This window comes from Megascapheus bottae, chromosome 1 (assembly GCF_031878675.1).
Source record: "Megascapheus bottae isolate mThoBot1 chromosome 1, mThoBot2.hap1, whole genome shotgun sequence".
In the NCBI taxonomy this organism is placed as follows: domain Eukaryota; kingdom Metazoa; phylum Chordata; class Mammalia; order Rodentia; family Geomyidae; genus Megascapheus; species Megascapheus bottae.
This window is the reverse complement of record NC_143509.1, coordinates 20403884-20428777: the sequence shown is the minus strand read 5'-3', so window position 1 is coordinate 20428777 and position 24894 is coordinate 20403884. Positions and strand designations below refer to the sequence as shown.

The 24894-nt window shown below is 34.1% G+C and overlaps 1 protein-coding gene across 1 annotated transcript in view; it reads left to right on the top strand.

Annotated features, from left to right (window-relative positions):
• Positions 1–490: 490 nt before the first annotated feature.
• The window catches only part of Si (sucrase-isomaltase), an 88447-nt gene continuing 64043 nt past the window's right edge, over positions 491–24894 (top strand). The window contains exons 1-12 of the mRNA XM_090334608.1: positions 491–608; positions 1831–1958; positions 8994–9111; positions 9726–9835; positions 11086–11237; positions 14393–14564; positions 16381–16480; positions 17806–17918; positions 18707–18832; positions 19883–20014; positions 20103–20222; positions 22712–22825. Coding sequence (XP_090190734.1) covers positions 491–608; positions 1831–1958; positions 8994–9111; positions 9726–9835; positions 11086–11237; positions 14393–14564; positions 16381–16480; positions 17806–17918; positions 18707–18832; positions 19883–20014; positions 20103–20222; positions 22712–22825 — 1503 coding nt within the window. The remainder of the gene's footprint in view (positions 609–1830; positions 1959–8993; positions 9112–9725; positions 9836–11085; positions 11238–14392; positions 14565–16380; positions 16481–17805; positions 17919–18706; positions 18833–19882; positions 20015–20102; positions 20223–22711; positions 22826–24894) is intronic.

Here is a 24894-nt window from a genome sequence, read left to right as displayed (position 1 = left end):
AGTAGCAGTCTTGGATTATTTCATTCAGAAAATATCATTTATTCCCTCTCCGTTAAACGTTCATTGATTTCACAGAATTAAGGGTGACACCTAAGGAGCTTAGTACTAGTGGAAATTTTCTTTATTTTGAAAGTGTTTTTAAATGAGAGTGCAAGAAAGCTTAGCTTGAGGATTCTCTTTCCTTGGTTTTCTCCATGTCGAAATATCTTATGATATGCATGGCATTAGCATTTCTTTTATTTGAAGTTGTGCATGTTGCTTATGTCGTGGTCATTGTGTACTGTTTTACATTATAAACTAATTATAACGTAATATAGCTATCTCCAGGTATGTTTGTATCGAATTGTGTATATATTATGTAGTATATAATATTTTTAGACAACATAATATATAAAACATTCAATATAATATATATAATTTTCTACTTGATTGTGGTTGAGGAAAATTATGTTTTCTATATCTAAACACAAATTATTTTTCTTTTCTTTAGATGGCAAAGAAGAAATTTAGTGGACTGGAAATCTCTCTGATTGTCCTGTTTATAATAGTTACTATAATAGCTGTGGCTCTAGTTATTGTTCTAGCAACAAAGACACCTGCTGTTGATGGTAAGCAATGTAGGAATTCTCCACCACTATAGTAAAGTAAATTTAGCTCATTAGTAATCACAGATTTAAAGAAATTACCTCTGATGGATGAACTATGTGGATTCATGTTTAGTGGACTTCTCTACTTTTGTACTTTGAAAAACAGAAGAGTGTGAAGTAATGAGAGGGTTAAGGCAAGTGGAATAACTACCCATTGTGACCAATGAAATTGTTTTCTTTAATGGGGGACACAGATTTTGCCTCTGGCCTGTAGAAATTCGCCGAATATGTTGGGAATGTAGCAAATTTGTTTCTTTGTCAGATATTTGACAGAAAGAGGTTTTATGAAAACAAGAAGCAGAGAGAAAGTGATTTAAGACAAAAGGCACTTAATTAGTTTTTTCTGTCATCATTTAGAATTACTGAATCTCCTTTGTACCACCAACTCTGCCCCCTCTTCTTTCTCTTATGATCATATCATACTTGGAAAGAATAGGAGACATTATGCTCCATTCTGTCTAACTGTGCTTATCAACTTTGTGGCTCTTATTGGTTTACTTTAGTTTACATTGCACACTTATGGCTAGAAAATTCTTCCTTACATAGAATGAGTTCAATGTTTCAATTCCCTCCTTAGGTATTTATTCACTAAATATTCCCTTCCAAGGGATTCCTCCTCCTCCTTTTTCTTGTCTCATTTTACCCATTTTTAGTTCGATGCTCCCTTTTTCAGCTGTAAAACACAAACTGTCAATGTATAGAGAGCATGCATTTTGTATCTTTTATATCCTGTTAACTGGATGACAGAGCCCTGGTGAATGTGTTTTGTTTTCCTAAGTTGGCAAGGATTTACACAATGATATGACTGTCCTCTCCTTGAGCCAGAAAATGATTTTGTAAACTCTTTTTTAACTATGTCGTTACTTTTCAGTGACAGTTTGAATTGCACAGAGACACGAGGTCTACTAAAACAATATTCAGAATATGAAGGAATTTTGAAAAATAGCAAAACTAGCTAAAATAACGTTTTATGTTTTTAAGTTCATCTCTAGCTTCTTGATATCAGACAATATACTACTTTTTGATGACTAGCGCTTATTGTGAGACTTCTTTACTGCTAAGTTTGTTTTTAACATTTTAACTAGAAACACATTTGTGCATTCTTTCAACATAGAAAATCCATTGCTTAAAAAATCGGTAGAAAATAATACCATGTTTCATTTTACTCTTTTTTTCCCTCCAGTATTAAATCAGCCTACTTCAACTCCAGCCACCACTGCTAATCCTTCTGGTTTAGGAAAATGTCCCACTGATTTAAATGACCCTACCAATATGAGGATCAACTGCATTCCAGATCAATTCCCATCACAGGTCTGTATGAATATTCTTAACATTTCCATGAATACACAAAATAGTATGTACAGTATATATCATTTCTCAATATCGGATAGTATCATATTTTTAAAATTCTAGACATAAATCAAGCTGCATAAATTATTTTACTGTACCACATTGTAACAGGTTAATAGATAACTGAAATCACTGGACTTTCATTTCTAAATTTCTGCTCATTCAAAATAATATGTTGATATTCATCATGCTTAACAAGATCTTGATGTCTGAAACTTTCATGAAATTTTGATCTCTTCTATCTTCTCAAAAACAGTACAGGCCTTTTATAAGTGCTCACACACATCTGCGTTCAAAGATCTGTATATATATATATATACAGATTTGTAATGATAATATCATGTATGTTTTGTAATAATAGTATAAAAATATCACACTTTCTTTAAAGTTATTTTATTTCTTACTCAGACTTGAACTCAGGGTCTTATGCTCTCGTGCAAGATTTTAGCTCAAGGGTATGCTGTATCATTTGTGCTGCATCTTCTGGCCTTTACCTGTTAATTGAAGTTAAATGTCCCTCAAATTTGTCTATTTGGTCTGATTTTTAATCTCAATCCTCAGATCTCAGTTTCCTTAGTAGCTAGGATTACTGGTAGGAGTTACTGGGCCTCTAGCTTCAAATTCTTTGGTGAGAAGAGGTTAAGCACAGCTGGCTGTATTCATCTCACCCTAAATTGGCTCTTTCTTATTTTACTTTTTTATTGTTAGGATAATGTATAGGTTACAGTTACATTCATCAGGTAATAAAAGAATTATTTTTCATGTATTGATATCCCTTCTCATGATTTTGTCCCCATTTTCTTCCCCTAACCACTCCTAATCATCTTTTTTTTTAAATTTTTTAACTCGTGAAAATCTTTATGGGAACAAAAGTGAATGTTGCATTTATCTTTCATCTCCATCTTTTGATAATTTGTATGGTATATATGCTTAAACCCCACCTCTGCTGTTTCTTCCCATTTTACACTGAACAACTACATGAACATTAAGATTTCTAAGCTCCCTTTGTGACATTATGATGAGCACATAATATTCCGATTAATATACCACAGACATTTTCAATAGATTAGATTTTCCATGAGAAACAGTACAAAAGTGTAGGTTTGGGAAATTACCCACAGGTAAAAGATTAAATAATAGTATTTACTGAAATACATGGAGGAAAGTAGCCAGACATTCTCTCAAATAACACCTTCTTCAAGAAATGACTGAAGCCTATCACAGAATATATTAGAAACAATTTATGTTACCAGGATTATATTACAACATTACAAGCCAGTGATTTAGTTTTGATGCCTACTCTAATTTTGCCATTCCAACTTCTTAGTTTGCTGAAGAATATTGCCAATATAATGCAAATGAAACCCCAGCAAATGTACTTTCCTATGACATCGAAGCTGTTTTAAAAGTGTAATTTTGGACATCTAAAATAAATTGCTTTTCATACCTCTTATGTATGTACAACGAGACTCTTACCAGATTTCAAGTGAAATTAAATGGTGTCTTGAGATTTTTAATTAGACGGCATGGAATTTAGCAAAATAATTTTAATGAGGACCTAATGTTAAATGGTGCTTCCTCTACTAGATTTGGAACTTTTATGAGAATTTCTAGAGTTTGTCAAGGCTGGTTGAATATGTCAGAGTCATTCTGCCAGTTTCTGGGAATTAGAAAAGTGATGTGCAATGTCTGCGGTCAGCTTTTGGTCCATGAACTCACTGGTCACTGCTCATTAACCAGCAGCACACAACTTTTTCTTAATAGTCGATTTTACATGTTAATTTTTTTTTGCTACGGGATATTGATTAAAAACCCATGATATGTAAGTGAAAAAATAATTAGTATTTGTTTAAATTAGGACAAAGGAATACACATTTTTCTACTTTTTCTGCTTGAGAGTATCTTATGAATTTCAAATACAATTGTTTTTTGCCAGTCCTGGGGCTTGAACTTAGGGCCTGAACACTATCCTTGGGCTTTCTCAAGGCTAGTGTTCCAGGACTTGAGCCACAAGTCCTGCAATTTTTCTATGTATGTGGTACTGAGAAATTGAACCTGGTCTTCGTGCATGCAAGGCAAGCACTTTACCAAACTCCCGGCCCTCAAATACAATTTTTATTCAAATTCTAACATCTACATTTTCTGTTGTTGCTTAAATTTACATATCTTCAACAATATTTTCATACTAAGTTGTTGAAAGATTTTTTAAAATGTTTTAAATATTAATTTTGTATAGTCTTAAGCTATCATGTAAAGGAATAATTTATCATTTAAATATAATAAATATAATAAGTGATGGTAATGATAGATGATACAGATGTAGGTAATATAGATATAGGTAGACACACATCACATACATCCTGTCTTGGAAATTATATCATATTAATTACATTTTTCTTGAGCTTTTTAATGTATAAAGATGATCATCTTTGCAACACTACTGAAAAAGGAAATGTTGATTTAATTTTTTATATAAAATTTGTGTTTAATTTATGTCTGTTAGATGTATAAATCATACTATATTTGTATACATGCATATAATGTTCTCTGATTATGCTCACCCTCTCTGTTATTCTCTCCTATTTTTGTTTTATATTTTTGATTATAACATAGTGAATTTCACTATTATTTTCATCATAGATTTTTAAATGTATTCCCCAATAGCCACTTCCTTTTGCTGTCATTTAAGTTGATTTTCCACATTAGCTCCATTTTTACATTCATGTTGCATTTTTTTTTCTTTTTAGGTCTAGATTCCACATATGAGAAAAAAAAAACTTTCTGCGCTTGGCTTATCTCAATCAACATGATCATCTCCAGCTCCACCAAATTCCCTGAAATTGACAAATTATTATTTTCTTTATGCCTCAAAAATACACTATCACATATATAATATACCAAGTTTCCTTTCTCCAATCATTGGTTGATGAATATGCAGGCTGATCTCATAGCTCAGATATTGTGAATAGTGATGCAATAAATATGGTGTCCTGGTTCTTTGTTGTATGTTGAATCAACTTCCTTCAGATGCATGACTTTAAATTATAAAGCAGGATGTATATTTATATAATGTGGTATATTCCTATATGTAATATGTTATATACAAATATTTTATAAATCTTATTTTATATAAACTATATTACATAATATATCACATTATATATGATATATGACATATTTACATATTATATCATTATACTGTACAATAATTATACAATTATACAAATATAATGCATAATATATTATATACACATATAAATGTATACAATATGCATATCAAATTATATATTTATATTATACATTACATATTATTTTGTATAAATTCATTTAATATATAAGTTATATATACATACATGTATACCTTGAAAGTGTGTCGCCATCCGGGATCAGTTGTCCATTTCTGAGGCATTTTCATTTTATAAGCTTCCCTTCTTTGTGTATCTAAAAGTATCTTTCAGATAGTGAGCTAAGTTAACTCTATTTTCTCCATAGGCTACCCAGTTTGTGCTTCTGAGTTTAGCCTATATGTGTAGAGGGCTGGTTTGTAATGGCCAATATTCATGTTCTAAAGGAAATTGCGTCTTTATGTGTCCTCATATAATATCTCTTCTTCTATGAGCACACTGAAAGGGAATGGTGCCCCTGAGATCTATTTGATTTTCCCATAAAGACAGTAGTACTGTTGTGTTTGGGGTATACCTAGATGATCATCTGAAACAATTATTTTTTCAATGACTTATTCACAAATTACATCCTATTAGGGTTCAGAGTTTTTACATATGAATGTGAGAGGAACATGATTTGGATAGTAACCCTGAATCAAATCTAGATGAATTTTATATATGATCCTTTATGTATGTGGAAGTGTAGTAAATACAGATTCTCATGCACATACATATGAAAATAAAATTTAAAAAATGTAGTGCATTTTACCGCTAGAATTTAATGAGATCACACATTAATGATTACCTAATGAACTTTTTTCTGTTTTGCAAACATAGCACAGGATATGAATTGATGATGCCTGGGTGAGGGTGGCTTAGCTAGCCTGTATTACTAGGTGCAATGTGGTAATTGGTTTCCTTTGATCCTGGTTCAGAACAAGCCCAGCCAGAAAAGTTTGTAAGAATTTATTTATAATTAACTAGCAAAATGGCAGAATGTAGGCATAGTAACGTGCTAGCTGTGAAATGGAAAGCTGAATAAGCTTGCTAGGTCCAGGGCTCAGGAGAAGGTAACTGTGCACGTGATCAATCAATCATGGTGAATTAACAGTATCATCAAAAATTATTAAAATTTAGAAAAATAAGGAATATAATTAAGCATATAAACAAAGTGTCCAAATATGCACAAAGTTATCTAACAGGAATGAAAAATTTAATTTCCTTATAGTTAAATAACTTGAATAATGTATTTTTATTTTTTATTTTTTTATTTTTGCCAGTCCTGGGACTTGAACTCAGGGCCTGAGCACTGTCCTTGGGCTTTCTAAAGGTTAGAGCTTTACTACTTGATCCACAGCACCACTTCAGCTCTATGTATGTATATCAAAGAATTGAACCCAGGTCTTGGTGCATGCTAGGCAAGCACTCTACCACTAGGCCAAACTCCTGGCCCTGCATAATGCATTTTCTAATACTTTCATAAATGTTTTTTAATGTTTGAAGATTATCTTCTATTTTCTTAAGTGACAACTTTTTGGTGTAAAAGAATAAATTACAGGCATGAAATTGTAAATATGGGCTATATGTTCAACAGTTTGGCTGGAATAGATAGATTAGATAGATAGATAGATAGATAGATAGATAGATAGATAGATAGAGACATGCTCTACCACTTCGTGTTTACTTGGGCATCCAGAATTTGACTTTGCTAATAGGAGTTACGCAGCCTTTATAATTTAAGCTGAGGTCCTAGTAGGTTAAGGTCCTCTGGAATGAAATCTGTCCTGAAAATACCTGGTGTCTTCATAAGCTGGGAAAGGATGCATGATGACAGAGAGGAAAGCCACGTGAAGGGGGAAGCAGAGCCTGGAGATGACTATAAACTGATGATTCTCAGCTTTACGGGTGGCCCAGGAGAGTCCAGTACAGAGCAGTTTGGCGATCTGGTACTTCTGAGTACAGGTTTCCAGCTTGTGGAACTGTGAGATTATTCATTTCTGCGGTTTTATGCTGCAGTTCCTCATGGCTACACTGTAGCTCTAGGAAGAAATTTTGTTTTAAACTGGAGCATATTTTGAGAAATTTACTGTATCTGTATTTTTCTATTTTTCATTTCTTCAAAATGGGATTTGAACATTTTTTCTTTTATCTCTTTTCAGAGATAAGATTCACTGCCTTTTCTGTGTGGATTGCCTTTGAACCTCTGTCCTCAAATATCTGCCTCCCGAGGAGCTAGGATTACAGCACCTTGTCTTTTTCTACTTTTTAAATTTTTTTGGAACAATTCCATTTCTATTTCTTTTTGTTGTTGTTTTTGTTTCTGCTGGTCCTGAGGCTTGAACTCAGTGCTCTGGCTCTGTCCCCGAGCCTCACTGTGCTCAAGGCTAGAGCCACAGGGTGGGTTTCCTCTAGCCTATTCTGTTTAATATGGTGCTGAGGAATAGAAGCCAGTATTTCATGCATGATAAGCAAGCACTTTACCACTGAGCCACACCCCAGCTCAATTCTCCATCTTTTAAAGTCATTGCATTTTTTTTCTAGTCCTACGTTTTCGTTTTGTGTTAACATTCAAAATGCCTTTGCAAAATTTTGTAAATACATTTTTGTAGAGCTATATTTTGCATTGTGGAGAATAATAATATAAACTACATTGGTAACTGGATTAAAAAGTGCCCAATTAGAAAGCTCTTGTATTTGAAGGGCTGACAGGAAGTAGCCAGCCAGAATGGGCAGGTGCAATAGTAAAACATTTCTATTCTAAATGCAGGTGTGTGTGTGTAACTGAAGCCATTTTAATTTAATGATTAAACAGGAGAGAGATGAAAGTGTACTTTCACTTGACTAAGCACAGAGGCTTTTAAATTAGTTTTAAAGATAAATAATCAGGGAAAAGTTCTGCAGGTTTTCAAACTTTGAAATGATATCACAGTATGAAATGCTAGAATTAGTAGACTTCTAGTTATGAGATATTTTATGCGTAGCCTCCCCACACCACCCAGTGCCTCACAGGGAGTTTAAAATACTTTCTACCTGCAATAATCTTATATTTGGATAATGAAATGTCTAAGAACTCTCTTACATATTGAGCTGCACTAATTATTTGTAACATCTGATATATATTTTCCAAATATATATTATATGCAACAATGTTGTATATAGAAAAAAGAGCATATATTACATATATAAACATATAATATATACGATTATATCTTATGTATGATTTGTTATTATATAGTTATACATATTATATTGTTATATGTGTTATGTATTATATACTGTATGTCATATTACATAAGTGACATATAACATGGCATAAAATATATAAAGCTATTATATAAATAGATAATATGAGATATATAATATAATATATATGTTGTATATAATATATATGTTCAAATTCGTGAATATTGAACTAATGATATATAACTGAAAATCACTACAGAATTTTTATCTATTGAATATATTTCATTTTTATAGATTCATTTGCAATTCGATATGTGATTAGAATCAATCCTTTCATTTATCAGCACCACAATCATAAAGCAGAACAAATTATAGTTTTCTAGAAAGAAGAAACATAAAATTCCCCAGGTTATAATAATGTACATGGATTAGAGACATCACATGTCTATCAGATGTGATCTGGATTAATTCAATTTATTCAATATTTACCTTTTTTCCAAGTGAAAAAGAAGATAAGGAAAAATATTATTAGGGCATATTTTGTACTTGAAAACATAAACTTACTTTTTAGGCATTCATATATTGGGTAAAGACTCACCTATGAAGTAATAGAAATTAGTCATATTACTCTGTTGCACTGTTTTACCAGATGACATGTGCTCAGCGAGGCTGCTGTTGGAGGCCTGGGAATAACTCTGGGGTTCCTTGGTGCTTCTTTGCTGATAACCATGGCTATCAAATAGAGCAAAAGACAGCAAAAAACACTGGTGAGATGCTTTCTGTTGTGATAAGTTGATAGAATATACATATATTTATATATATATATATATTTTTTTGCCAGTCCTAGGGCTTGAACTCAGGGCCTGGGCACTATCTTTTTTTTTTTTGTCTTTTCTTTTGGTATTGGGGATTGAACCCAGGATGTTTCACTTACTAGGCAAGCGCTTGGCAGCTGACCTACATCCCAGCCCATGGGCACCATCTTTGAGCCACTCTACTACTTGAGCCACAACCCCACTTGGAGCTTTTTCTCTTTATGTGGTAACCAATGAATTGAACCCAGGGCTTTGTGCATGCTAGGCAAGTACTCTACTCCTAGGCCAAACTCCTAAACCAATAGAACACTTTTTAAGTGGAAAATCTCTCCTAAGTATCTTTTGGAAATATTTCTTACTTAGAATAAAATGAATATGCACACAAAGTATTCAAATTATTTCCACCAAAGATTTTTTCAGAGGTGTCTTCCAAGTTAAAAAAAATACTCCATCTTTGTCTTAAATAGTATAAAAATATAAGCATATGAAGAAATTTTAAAACCTCCTTGTATATGTTCATAACTGAAAATATACACGCCTTTTTTTTCTGTTGTTTATTTTTTAAGGACTTGAAGCCAAATTAACCAGAATCCCTTCTCCTACATTATTTGGGAATGACATCCCTAATATTCTCCTCACCACTCAAAGCCAGACACCCAACCGTTTGCGGATCAAGGTTTGATGATCTCATATTTCTAAAGAAGAGTTAATATTATAATATACTTTATGAACATAATCTTCTCCCTTTTAATCTTTTCTCACCTGGGATGTATTTTTCCTTACCATAGGATTTAGTCATATTAATTAATCTCTTTCTTGGAGCTTTCTTACTCATCAATGATAACATTAATAAAAATAATAGTTACTTCCTGCTATTTATGAACTTTGTGTAAATTACCTAAGCACTTTTATTTTCGCCAGTCCTGGCTTGAACTCAGGACCTAGACACCATCTTTGGGCTTTCTCAAGGCTAGAGCTCTACCACTTAAGCCACAGCACCACTTCTGGCTTTTGTGTGTGTATGTGGTACAGAGGAATCAAACCTAGGTGATATTTAAACAAATTAATTATTTTTGTTTGCAATGAGCTTAGGATATTTCTCTTGCAGTAGCTGAATTCACATTCCCGAGTACTTTTTTCTTTTTTCTTTTCTTTCTTTTCTTTCTTTCTTTTCTTTCTTTCTTTCTTTCTTTCTTTCTTTCTTTCTTTCTTTCTTTCTTTCTTTCTTTCTTTCTATCTTTCCTTCCTTCCTTCCCTCCTTCCTTCCTTCCTTCCTTCCTTCCTTCCTTCCTTCCTTCCTTCCTTCCTTCTTTCTTTCTTTCTTTCATTCTTTCTTTTTTCTTTTTTTTGTCCATCATGGGGCATGAAGTCTGGGCCTGGGCGCTGTCCCTGAGCTCTTCAGCTCAAGGCTAACACCCTACCCCTGGAGCCACAGTACCACTTCCAGTTTTCTAGTGGTTAATTGAGGATAGATAAGAGTCTCACGGTCTTTAGTGCCAGGCTGGCTTTGAACCTTGATCCTCAGATCCCAGCCTCCTGGGTAGCTAGGATTACAGGCGTGAGTCTCAGAGCCCGACTTTCCTGAATAGTTTTCTAAAACAAATTTTACAGTCTATCTAAGGAGATTAACACTGAAAAACCCTACTACACATTACTGTGTAGTATTAAAGAATCAGTATTTGGTAATGCTATCACTGACTTTTCCATCAACAGATGAAAATTACTTGATTTTGTGTATTTTAACTTTTATAATCAATTAAATACATTTACTTTTTTTGATAATTTGTGTGTTTTCATAAAGTCAAACTTTGGATTGTGACTATGTTCCTTTGTCTACAGTGCTGCTAAACATTTTATTGAGGCTTCCATTTGGTCATGCAGAATTAGAATATTCTGAATCAGTTCGATTTGTTTTAATATTTGCAGATTACTGATCCTAATAACAAACGATATGAAGTTCCCCATCAGTTTGTAAAAGATTTTTCTGGATCTGTGCCTTCTGAAACACTGTATAATGTCCAGATGACTGATAATCCATTCAGCATCAAAGTTATCAGAAAAAGCAACAACAACATTTTGTAAGTTGTGATTTACCAAAGAAACAAATTGCATTTATATTAATTTAAGTAAGTGGCTGACTTTAGTCTATTGTTATAGAATAATATCAAGACATTTGTCACAAGGAATGAATTTCTTCTCCCCAAATGAATGGCTGTAGAAGTGTTTAAAAATTAGGATGAGAAAAGGGGAGTTGTTTGCTGTGGCTAACGTGTCCTAAAGCATGAGTGAAAGAAACACAGCCAAGGTTAGAAAGGTGAAGCTGATGAGAATTTTGCCTATTGTTTTCCATATGTAGAGCCACTGCCGTATGTTAGGCTTATTATTTACCAAATTCTATAGCCAGTTTGTAGGAAAATATAGTTATCACGTAAGATATTAGTTACTATAACAACCTTAAAGGAATTTTTCATATGCATAATACATCCTAGTTAAATTCACCATACTTGGTATGAATTGCTCAGGGTGAAATCATTGGTGCCAAGATTTGAGAAATTTCCCATAGGAAATTTCCCATAAAAGAGAATAATAACCTTGCATTTCCCTAAGTATTACTTACCCAAATGTCAAAACTCAGCATCAGAAATTAGCTATAAACATTCTTGTAACTTTTGCAGTTGACTTTGTGATACATTGTAAAATAGTATTGAATTAAAAGTGAAAGAGACAAATTAATGACATTCAAACTTCCACAGGGAATCCAGATCAGCTAAAATCATAGGGGCAGAGCATAGAACATTGGTGACAGGTCGCTGAGAGGGAAAAGGGGAGCACAGTGAATATTTTTTGGTGCCGGTTAAAGAGTGAATTTTCAAGACCTATTACATGATAATAAGCATCAAACATCCATTACTAATTTTTCTTTTTTCTGGTAGTGAGTATTGAATTTAGGACATGTGCTTTTGACCTGTACTATCTCCTTTGAGCCATATCTCCAGCCCCTTTTTTATGTCTTGGTTATGTTCAAGGTAAAATCTTACTTTATGCCTGGGCTGGACAGTCCAGTGCTGTCCTATTTGTGCTTCTTTGTGTCATGGGATGATAGGTTTGCTTTACTCTACCTTCCCCTCACACCCATTCTCTGATTGACATGGAATTTTTCACATTTTTACTGCTCTCTATCCACAATCCCCTGATCTCAGACTCTCAAATAACTAGAATTCCAAGTTTGGTTGAGGCACCACACCTTGATAGACTTTAATATTTTATTTTATTTTATTTTTTAGAGCATATTTCTTTTTTTTGCATTTTTTTATTGTCATTAGTAAAAGGGTTACATGATATTTGCCAGATAGAAGGTGCACTAATTCACGTACATTGATACCCTTTCACATGTCTTGGTACCCATTTCCCTCCCCCCCCACACCCCCCACCCGTCTTGGTTTTTCCCCCTTCCCTATCAAATTTCAAATAACCAAACACAAATAAATTCAATATAGCAGATAACAAAGTGAGATACTATAACAATATGAGATAACCAAGGGACAGCAAAGGAGATGAGAGACAACATAGTACATTAAGGACAACAAACATTCGTTATATGGCTTTTGTTTCGATCTTCAGCCACCAAACAACGGACAAAGGCCTCATATCTAAAATATATCAACAACTCAAAAATTGAATCACCCCCAAACTAATCTCCAAAGTAACAACCATCCCATTAAAAAATGGGCCAAAGACTTAAAGAGAATCTTCTCTGAAGAAGAAACAAAAATGGCCTATAGACACATGAAGAAATGCTCAACATCTCTGGTCATAAAAGAAATGCAAATCAAAACAACTCTAAGATTCCACCTCACTCCAGTTAGAATGACCAGGATCAGGAAAACGAATAACAACAGATGCTGGAGGGGATGTGGCCAGGAGGGATCACTACTACACTGTTGGTGGGAGTGCAAACTTGTTCAACCACTATGGAAAGCAGTGTGGCAGTGCCTCAAAAGACTAAACATAGAACTCCCCTATGACCCAGCAATTCCACTACTTGGCATTTACCCAACCATCCAGAAACAAGGGCATACTAAATCCACTAGCACAACAATGTTCATTGCAGCACTATTCACCATAGCAAAGATATGGAACCAACCTAGATGTCCCTCAGTTGATGAGTGGATCAACAAGTTGTGGTATTTGTACACAATGGAATTCTATGCTGCTGTCAGAAAGAATGACATCGCCCCATTTGTTAGGAAATGGAAAGACTTAGAAAAAATCATATTAAGTGAAGTAAGCCAGACTCAAAGGAACTTAGGCTCAATGGTTTCCCTCATTTGTCATAATCAGTAGAAACCTTGGGCTCTACTAGCAGAGATCTGCAATAGAGCAAAATCTTGATACATAAGGCCATATAGTATGAAGCTAATAGACTTTAATATTTTAATATATTTCAAAAACTTTTAAGATATATGTATATATATCCAAATAGCATATTATGCACCATACATGTCTATGTTCATAGCTGCTTAATTCAAATGTAAAGTGTTAAGGGATAGTTAATAGTATATATTTGGTGGGTATACAATATGTAAACTTTTTCCTATTAAGAAAATAGTTTTGAAGTAGTTGTAAGATAAATGTTGGATGTGTAGAAGCCAGGACAATACTCTATCAAAAAATCATGCTATGAAACTCAGTCACTGGAGCTAGGCAAGGCCACGTGTGAAACGTGACTTTACTATTGATTCACTCAGACAATATGAATTGATTTTCACCAGCTGGCAGTAGCTGTTGTGTGAGATAAGCAAAGCTCCTCTTGTCTTAGTGTTGGAAGGATGATAAAGACGAGATTGCATGAAATGACAGAGAGGTTGTGTGGATGCAACAGGCATGTGCTGACTCTGTAGTAGTATTTTTTTCTTCAAAGTAACTGACCTCTGGGGCTAGGAATGTGGCTTAGTGAATGTGGCATACATGAGGCCCTGGGTTTGATACCTCAGTACCACATAAATAATAAAATCATAGTTAAAGAAATAAAAATAGAGAACAGCGGTTGAGGATTTAATTCAGCAGAATAGCATTGCCTGGGAAGTACTGGGGCATGAGTTCAGTCCTCAGTTCTGGAAAAACAAAGTGACTGACCTCATTCAAATGAGGTTATGTGTTTACACATAACCATACATGGAGGAATACTTGATATATCTTTCTGCACTTTGTCTTTCTTTCTTTCATGGTTCAGATTTGATACCAGTGTTGGACCTCTCATTTACTCCGACCAGTACCTGCAGATTTCAACCAAACTTCCGAGTGAATACATGTATGGTCTCGGGGAACACATTCATAAGAGATTTCGTCATGACTTGAATTGGAAAACATGGCCGATCTTTACTCGAGATGAAATTCCTGGGAATGTGAGAAATCATATTTCTTGATTTAAATTAAATGAGTCTGTTGGAGCAGATGCTAATTGAAGCATATTTGACTTTGCATATAGGCATGTATGTACTGCAAGGTTTGCGTACATACATACATATATACATACATATGTATGATGTTTGTATGCATATTTGTAGTGGGGCTGGAACTCAGCGTTCTGTGCCTTTGTCTACTTTTCTCTCACACATCTGTCACTCTACCACTTGACCCATACCTCCAGTCCTGGTTTTGATGGGTTCTTTGGAGACAGATTTGAATGGATTTTTCTGCTTGAGATGGCTTTGAACCACTTTCCTCAGCTATCTGACTCTTGAGTAGCTAAAATTACAAGAATGAGCAGCCAACTTTGGGTGCATTATTGATTTGACAGTATCAGTTAAATGATTGGTACAGTTAGTTACTGATAGGTAACACAAAATCTCGCTCAATTTAGTGAGGGCTAAAGCCTAAATGAACTCTGTGACTGAATTTGTTAGAGCAAAGTTGTAGAGCAAAGACTATCTGGGTTATGAATTATTTCTTTGACTTTCATTGTTATGTTTTATTATTTCTATTCAATCACTTTGTATTTTACATGTATAAGGACTATTGTTTGAACATATTCTAGCTGCGTGTTTAATCTATATTTCCAAATCTACTTTTTTGTGTCATTATGCAATGACCTTTGTTCAGTGTCTTCCTGTCTTTAATACACCATGGCAAAAGATTGTGCTAAGATATAATATGAAATATTTCTTCATAGATTCATTTCTTCCAGAATGTGAGATTCTTCAGGACAAGAAATATACTATTCATGTTTAGTAGCACTTATGACATTTAAATACCAGTGCTATATTCTTCTTCCAAGTGAATAAATGCTTATTTTGAGAAAACTCCCTTGATACAGAAGTAAGAGTAAATTCTATAAAATTCTGTTACAGTTTTCCTGCCTATAATGAACACCAAGATGAGAACCTTAGTCAGTCCTGGGTCTTGATATCTGGGCCTGGGCACTGTCTCTGAGCTTCTCAAGGCAAAGACTTGAGCCATATCACCACTTATGTTTTTTTCCTGAGTAGTTTACTAAAGATAAGAAACTCACAGCCTCTTGCCTGGAGCTTCCTTCACCTTTATTTCTCCATACATTCTTTCTTTATTCATTTTGTTTAATTTTTTTTTGTTTAATTTTTTGCTTCTGTTCTGGTTTGAAATTATAGGCTCATTCATAAACCATTCAACCAGTTTAGTTACATTGCAACCCTTTTAAATTTTCAGATAGAGTTTTGCTTTTTCCTTGGGGCTGCCTCAGCACTATAACCCTACTGATTATGCCACCTAAATACTTGAGATAATGGGCATATTTATTTGTCTATGTTTATATTCTTTAAAAAAATTGCTTTAGTCATTTTCTGTCACCTTTTCAATGCTTTCATATTTCCTTCTGTTAGTCCAGCTATATGTTCATTCAGAATAAACACATTGGGCAATTTTTATGTAGTTATCTATCAGAATGTGAATAACTGGTAAATTTCATTTCATTATAGATAGCTTATGAACACTCTCTTAATTATAATGAAGTACAGAGAAGGGAAAACAGTATAGTAATGTATTAATATGTTTTATACTGAATTCTTTAATAGAAATGTTAAGTAAAATAAATTACACAAATTTTATGCTACAATATTTAGTTTGGGATTCCAATGAAAGAAAAAGTAATGTAGGTAGCTAAATAATAAAAACTACTTTCCGAGGAATCTTTTGACATAGGTAGCCTTTACTTGAAACTTTAATTAGCTAATTTTTGCCTTGTAGAACAATCACAACTTATATGGCCACCAGACATTCTTCATGTGCATGGAGGACACAACTGGCAAAGCGTTTGGGGTATTTTTAATGAACAGCAATGCAATGGGTAGGTTCACCTCGTCTAAGCATTCAAGGGATTTTGCTATGTTATCCCTCACTGGTTTGATGCCAACCAGAAATTTTTAGGGGGTTTCCAAGCTTTGTATTTGATTAAGCATTTGAAATGTATAGAAATGCGGTTTGAGGGGTCTGGGAGTTTGGCCTAGTGGTTAAAGTGCTTGCCTAGCATGCACGAAAACTCGGGTTCGATTCCTCGGTACCACATACATAGAAAAAAGCTGGAAGTGGTGATGAGGCTCAAGTGGTAGAGCTCTAGCCTTGAGAAAGTCCAAGGACAGTGCTCACGCCCTGAGCTCAAGCCCAGGACTGGCAAAAAAAAATGCTGTTTGAATTTATTGATGCAATACTTTTGCTTATCAGCGTTTCTATGATGTGGAGAATTTGCTTTTAAAATGGGTATTTCCTTTTAGAACAATATGAAAACATATCCACTCGTACAACCTTCCCTCATTCCAACCACCCCATTTATCAAGTCAAAAATAGTATATTACTCTTTAGAAGAAAGAAATACTCTATAGAGGTAAAAAGTAGTAAATATGAAAAAAAATTGGCTGAGTGCGAAAGGACCTGAGATTCTTATGTCCAATTAACCTCTAGAAAATGGGAAGTGGGACTTGGCTCAAGGGTACGGTGATAGCCTTGAGCTGAAGAGCTCAGGGACAGCGCTCAGGCCAAGTTCAGGCTCCATGCCCACCCCCTCCTCCACACACACACACACACACACACACACACACACACACACACACAGCTCAGAGGTAGAACCCAGGCTTTGAGTTCAAGCCCCAGGACTGTCACAAAGAAAAAGAAGGAAGAAAAACATTCTAGTTTTACTATAAATCAAATTATATATGGAATCTATTCTTAATTATAGATACATATATCTATATCTACCTATCTATGACATCAAGCGAGTCCATAGTAGTAAAAAGTGATCAAATTGAATGTTTAACATGAATATCAAATAACATATAAAATATTAAACTGAAAAACTAGATTCCTTTCTCACTTTGGAATTAATATATGTAACATGACCCTCCGTAGAATATTGTGTTGAAATGACTATCTAATATATGATTAGGGAAATAAATCTCTTGCTTGTTAGAGGTACATTTTCTAATTCTTAAGCTATGAAATCCCCAAGACAGTTTTGCACTTTTTTAACAGATGCCTCAAATATGTGGTATTCTATTTTTCTTTCATGTTATTGCTACAGGCAATACATTATTTCTTCCAATCAAAGTTGTGTTCAGTCATATGTTCAGAGCAAGTTTTATTCAAGTGTGCAGTTGTTCTTTGATTTTTATTTTTCAGAGGTTTTAATCCAACCCACACCAATAGTAACTTACAAAATCATTGGTGGTATTCTGGACTTCTATATCTTTCTTGGAGATACACCAGAACAAGTGGTGCAACTATATCAAGAGGTGTGTGTTCCATACTTATTTAATACTATTATTTTATGCTGTATCATTTTATTATCTAAAAATTCCACACACTGAAACATTATATCACATGTCTATGGCCATTTTTCCAAGTATATAGTTTTTGTTTTCCTCCTATGTAATGAAACACATACACATAGTTAGTTTCAATTTTTTAATAGCTTTACAAAGGGGTATTGTCTCAACATATCAACTTCTCAGCACAGTTCTCTACCTTTCATTTCAAAGTGATTTTCACTTCCAAATAACTAACTTCAGGAGTTATATTTCTTTGATATGTTCCACATTATAGCCTATTATTCCCAACCTGTTTCAGTAGAATAGCGCAGTAGGTTATATCTGATTTTTGTACCCTGAAAATAGATCTTATTCTCAGTGCCTATTTGAGGATAATTTGGATAAAAATAAGAGCTTGTTCTTAATAGAAAACTTCCCTTTTATTATTTTTGACTATTTTTATTCTCTAACTTTTTATGATAGAAAATATCATGACAAATGTTATTTCTTGAAATGTTATTTTCTTTAAAATTTAAACCTAAAATAAACAGAATATCAGGAATGGCACATAAACTTTCTGAGAGTTTCATAAAAAAATTCTCAAAGGGTAAGCAAGGAAAATTTGAAAAGACAACTCATTTCAAAATTTCCTTACAATAAAGTTAAACGATTGCCAAAGACATGGCAAAGTACAAAATCTGTTAATATTGGTGAACAGTGCTAACTATACTTTCATTGTAGTAATGAAACAAACATGCATTGTGTCTCCTCAGTTTATTGGCCTGCCAGCCATGCCTGCCTACTGGAGTCTTGGATTCCAGTTGAGTCGCTGGAATTACAAGTCCTTAGATGTAGTGAAGGAAGTGGTGAAAAGAAACCGGGAAGCTGGCATTCCATATGTAAGTAGCACGAGGGCTTCGGGAGAGATGGTGGAGATAAATCTGAGGTTAAACACTGCCACATAATACTCTGGGGAGTATTTAAGATGGTTCAGCTGCTCTGTAATGGTAAAGTATATTCTACATCCATGCCCAATGCCTATTTGGGCCTGACAGTTATACCATGTATTTTGAGGAGTTATCCAAGAAATGGAGATATAGTCAACATATATTCATGTATCATACATCCATATAGTATATATATGCCAATATATGGCATATATTAATATATCACATATATTTACATATCATATATATATATATGAGAACAAAATTGCATTCAGTTTTAGCAAATAAATTCTAAGTATTCTAAAATTTTTTTTCAGAATTCTGCAGATTTGATTTCTTACGTAATGAAATTTATGGGCATATAGGTTCGTGTGCATACATGTATACATGTGCTTGTATATATTTATAATATAAGGGCTTGTTGTAGTCAATATTAGAAGAGTCCATTTTTTTCTTTATGTTTCAGAATGATCAAAACTTGGGTTGAGTTTGTGGCTTAGTGGGTGAAATAATATTATTTCAATCTCTGTGTTCAGTGCAAAAAACTGGTATTAGAGGAACATTAGAACAACTAATATTAGAATTAGAATAACTAAAAATTGGAATACAATGAGAATAACTAACATGATTGCTTCTTTTATGAAATAAAATGTTATTTTATTTACTTTTTTCTTTACTTGGGCTCTCTAGATCTCTCACTTGACTCTTTTCGCTCAGCGTTCCTGCTCTAGCACTAAAGCCACACCTCCAGCTGTGAATTTCTGCTGGTTAACTGAAGATAGAGTCTCTTGGATTTTTCCACCTGGGTTGATTTTTAAACCACAAATCTCCAATCTCAGCTTCTAGAGTACTTAGAATGAAAGCTAGGACCCACTGGCTCCCAAATGAAATATTTTTTATTTTCAATTTTAATTACCACATTTATAGTACAAGCTCATTTTTGTTAAAAACGGAAATAAAAGGCTTTGACTCCTTATTGGACTATGTTGTGGCAATTTTCAGGACACACAAGTCACTGACATCGACTATATGGAAGACAAGAAAGATTTCACTTATGATGCAGTTACATTTCAAGGGCTCCCTGAATTTGTTGAAGATTTGCATGCCCATGGACAGAAATACGTGATCATCTTGGTAATGACAAATTGTGCGTTAAATATTTTCAGCATTTGTGTATTTTGGAAGTAATAGATTGCTCATCTATTTTTTTTTCTGTTTTTAGGACCCTGCAATTTCCATAGATAAGCGTGCCAATGGAGCCCCCTATGAGTCCTATGAGAAAGGAAATGCAAAACATGTGTGGATAAATGAGTCTGATGGAGTAACACCACTTATTGGGGAGGTAAACTCTGATACTATATAAATTTGTGTAGGTCATCTTTCCTATTCTTCAACAACAAACCTTCTGGAAGTATGTTCTTGAGAATGTACCGTGTTTCTTCTGGCTTTAGACTTAATATTTGCAGTCAAAACAAGCACAATTTCAATTCCTTTGGTTAGCAAAGCAAATAGACACAATATTTGACAGCACATAAAGCAAATTGAAGCTGGTAAGTCACAATAACAATTTATAATCTCACAAACACTCTGAGAGGTGTAGGCAGAAATTTGGTGCTAAATATTTGCAAATGTAAACGGAGCACCTATATATTAAGCACTGAGTTTTAATATTTATACATACCATTCATAATTAAATAATGAAATAGTTATTATTAAAATTCCTTGCAAAATATACTGAAATACTGAGCAGTGAGCCGTTTTCTTATTGCTTAGTAAGTTTCCTAAGTTTAATAGGCAAATAAGGAAGAAAGTGAAAAGTACTGAGCTCTCCAATGTATATTGTTAGCCAAAATAAATATTCTGCTGGTGGTAGCTTTGTAAGATATATCAAAGATAAAAGTAATATCTAAACACTGATCCTACTTCTGTGATTTAATAAAAATGACTAGATTAGAAAAAGAAAATAACTACTTTTAAGCTACATATTTAGGGCTTGGTTGACTCATGCTGGTAATCACAGTAACTCAATAGGCTAAGATCTGGAGAATGTCTGAGACCACCATAGTCAGAAAAATTACATCTAAAGCATGGAGGTAGGTTTCAAGTGGGAGAGCACCAGTCCACAAGGCAGGCAAGCAAGCAAGTAAAGAAAATGCATGTGGTGATTTACAATATAAACATAACTATATAGACATAAAAACCTATGACTCTATAGACATGTTTTATTTCTTAAATTAATATGTTTCTATGACACACAAACCCTTAGCCTAATTTTGATTAAGTTCTAAATACTAAGTCCCAGTGATTGTAAATAGAGATTCCCTCCTTGAACACCTGTTTGTTAAACTTGTCATTTAAAATATTATGTACAAATCAACATTAGTAAATTCTTTTTTTCTTAAAAAAGAACAAAACGTAGATTCATAAAGCCATATAGAATGACACTAAATGAAAGGACCTCCAGGATATAGAAACAAAAGCCATAAATGAGTGATTGTTGTCCTTAATGTCCTATGTTTTCTCTCATCTCTTTTGCTGTCCCTTAGTTAAACAAAATCTATGAATGAGTGATTGTTGTCCTTAATGTACTATGTTATCTCTCATCTCTTTTCCTGTCCCTTGGTTATCTCATATTGTTACAGTATTTCTCCTGGTTATCTGATATATTGTATATATGCATATTTGGTTATTTGAAGCCAGATGGGGAAGGGAGGAAAACAAGATGAGGGGCTTGTAAGGTTTGCCGAAAGGAAACTCCACGCAGTTTAAGAGGCGAAGGTTTATTGAGAGAGAGAAAGAGAGAAAACAGACCTCCAGCTGCACAAGATGGAGTCAGGCAGAAGAAAGAGGGCTTACGGCCAGAAGTGAGACATTATATAAGGGGGAGGAGTGTGGCCACAGCAGAAGCAGATGTGACCTTAGAGGATGAGGAAATACTTCAGACTGGGGGACCTCCCACTCGGGGACATGCCAGTTGCCAGGGTTACAGTCCGGGCTGGGATTTCCAGAGTGCACAGGAGAACGCCAAGGGAAGGAATCATTTCTCCCAGGCAGACCTAATAGGGTTGGGATGGGGGAGGAAATGGGGACCAAGACATGAGAAAGGGTATCAGTGTCTGTGAAGTAATGCACCATCTATCTGGTGAATATAATGTAACCTTTCTATTAATTACAATAAAAAAATATATGAAAAAAAGAAAATGCATGCATATTCCTTTTCCAATCTCAATTCTGGTAACTCTATTGTTTAGAAAAATGACAAATAGTATTTACCTCATGAATTGCTAATGAAAATTGTTAATAATCATAAAAAAGTGGGCCAGGAGTTTGGCCTAGTGGTTAAAGTGCTTGCCTAGCATGCACGAAGACCCGGGTTCGATTCCTCAGTACCACATACATAGAAAAAAGCCAGAAGTGGTGCTGAGGCTCAAGTGGTAGAGCTCTAGCCTTGAGAAAGTCCAAGGACAGTGCTCAGGCCCTGAGCTCAAGCCCAGGACTGGCAAAAAAAAAATAAAATAAAATAAATGTGCTGTTGCAAGCCTTTAAAAAAAAATCATAAAAAGTTTCAGTGAGTGCTAATACATGTGAAGTAGCATGGCCATGTTCAGTGACAAGACAGAAATACTAAAAATGAATATTTTTATTTCACTTTTTGGAGGCAATGCCTTCAGAAATGAATTAATATTGCTTTTTATCATTGAAAGGTTCTGAATAAATGTATAATTCACTATGAAAGGGCAATATCATAACTTTAATGATTTTTTGATATACCTTTGTATTCCATTAACATTTTATTTAACCTACACACACGTGAATACTCTTCCCATCAAGGTATGGCCAGGACTTACAGTGTACCCAGATTTCACAAATCCAGACTGCATCGATTGGTGGGTAAATGAGTGCAATGAATTCCACAAGCAAGTGCAATATGATGGACTTTGGATTGTAAGTGGCCATTATACTTATTATATTTTTAATATTATCTTGAAGTCATTGTACCAAGTCCTTTAAGTTCAACATAGCAGTTTTTAAAATACAGTACATCTTAAAATACACTGTCAACTCTGTAAGTAGCTATCTCACATCAGTGATTTTGACTATGAATACAGAATGGTTTATTCATCAAAGCATTGATCACGTGTTCAAATACATGCAACATAGTATTTCGAGCTCTTGGGTTGTTTTTCTAGAAGGCATACAAGAAATACTGCCACAGGCAAGGGATAGAAAGGAAAGAGAAAACTTAGAAATTTTATTTTTTTCTTCTGTAATAGTATAGTTCATGGTATAAATTTTACTTTTGTAAGTAATCTGTTAAAATTTTAAGATTAACCAATAACCAAATACTAATTGGTTATTTGAAATTGGATAGGGAACGGGGTAAAACAAGAAGAGGGGTGGCGGTAGGGGGGAGGGAAATGGGGACCAAGACATGTGAAAGGGTATCAATGTATGGGAATTAATGCACCATCTATCTGGCAAATATCATGTAACCCTTCTATTAATTACAATAAAAAATATATGAAAAAAATTTAAGATTAGAGATTTCTATGAGAGAACAGTTAATGAGTTTTGACGAAAGGCCTATGTCCATTCAAGTTCAAGAAAATCTTTATGAGCGTATATATGCTTTAGCAGATTAAGATGGCATCATAAACCTGTGAAAGTTACCTCATTTCAGAAATAAACTTTTCCTGGTTGCCAGTGGCTCCCATCTGTCATCATATGTAGCTATTATATGTAGATCTCAGAGGCTGAGATCTGAGGATCACGGTTCACAGCCATTGTAGGCGAAAACTCCCTAACAGACTTTTCTAAAATGAACAGCTCAAAAACCAGAAGTGGCACTGGGGCCCAAAGTGGTAGTTTTGAGTACAAGGAGGCCCAGGGACAGCAATGAGACCCTGAATTCAAGCCCCTCAATTGACAAAAAAGAAAAAGGAAAAAAGAAATTTACTTTTGAGTAGTCTGTGAGTAGAACAAATCAAGACTGATTTGATTGGATTTTATCTCAAAAAAAAATAATGACTCACAAAATCCTAGACTGAAATCTGACTCGAAAGTATGAATGAGTTTAGAAAAAATAGTTTTGAATACAGAGAGCAAAATCAGGATTCTTTTTCAAAAAAGAATTCATATTATTTCTTTTTTTGAAGTGCTCATCAACTTTAATATTAAGCTATTTTTGTAATAAATAAACAACTGGTTTTTCAAATGATTATTTTTATACCATATACAATAAACAAATATGGGAGAGTGATGCATTTTGATAACAAAATGAAATTGAGTAAAATATTAGCAATGCCTTCAGGAATTCTATGGTGGCATTAAGAGTATAAAGATGGAAATTCTTTTGCTGTGTTTTTAAATCCTAAAATAGGGAGTCAACTGTTACATAAAAATAGTAAAAAAAATGTACAGTATTAAACTTTTATATAGCTTTCTTCTTTTTTTGTGTGTTGTGGGGCTTGAACTCTGGGCCTGGGCACTGTCCTGAGCTCTTCAGCTCAAGGCTATTGCCCTGTCCTTGAGCCATAGGCCTACTTCCCATTTTCTAGTGGTTAATTGGAGATAAGAGTCTTCCAGTCTTTAGTGACTGGGCTAGCTTTGAACCATGATCCTTAGATCTCAGCCTCCTGACTAGCTAGGATTATAGATGTGAGCCACAGTGCTAAGCTATAGTTTTTGCTTATGATGGGAAACTTAGGTGTAGTAGAAAAGTGCAATTGATATAAATGTGAAAGAAATAACCCAATGACACTTCAATTATTCTTGAACTTTAAAACAGGTATATGCAAAATGTTTCATTACTTAGATTAATATGTATCTATGACATTCAAACCCTCAGCCTAATTTTAATTATGTTCTAAAACCTAAGTGCCAGTGATTATATATAGAGATTCCCTTCTTGAATACTTGTTTGTTAAACACGTCATTTGAAATATGACATAAAAATCAATGTTAATAAATTCTTTTTTTATTGTATTTAATAAAAGGGTAACATGATATTTGTC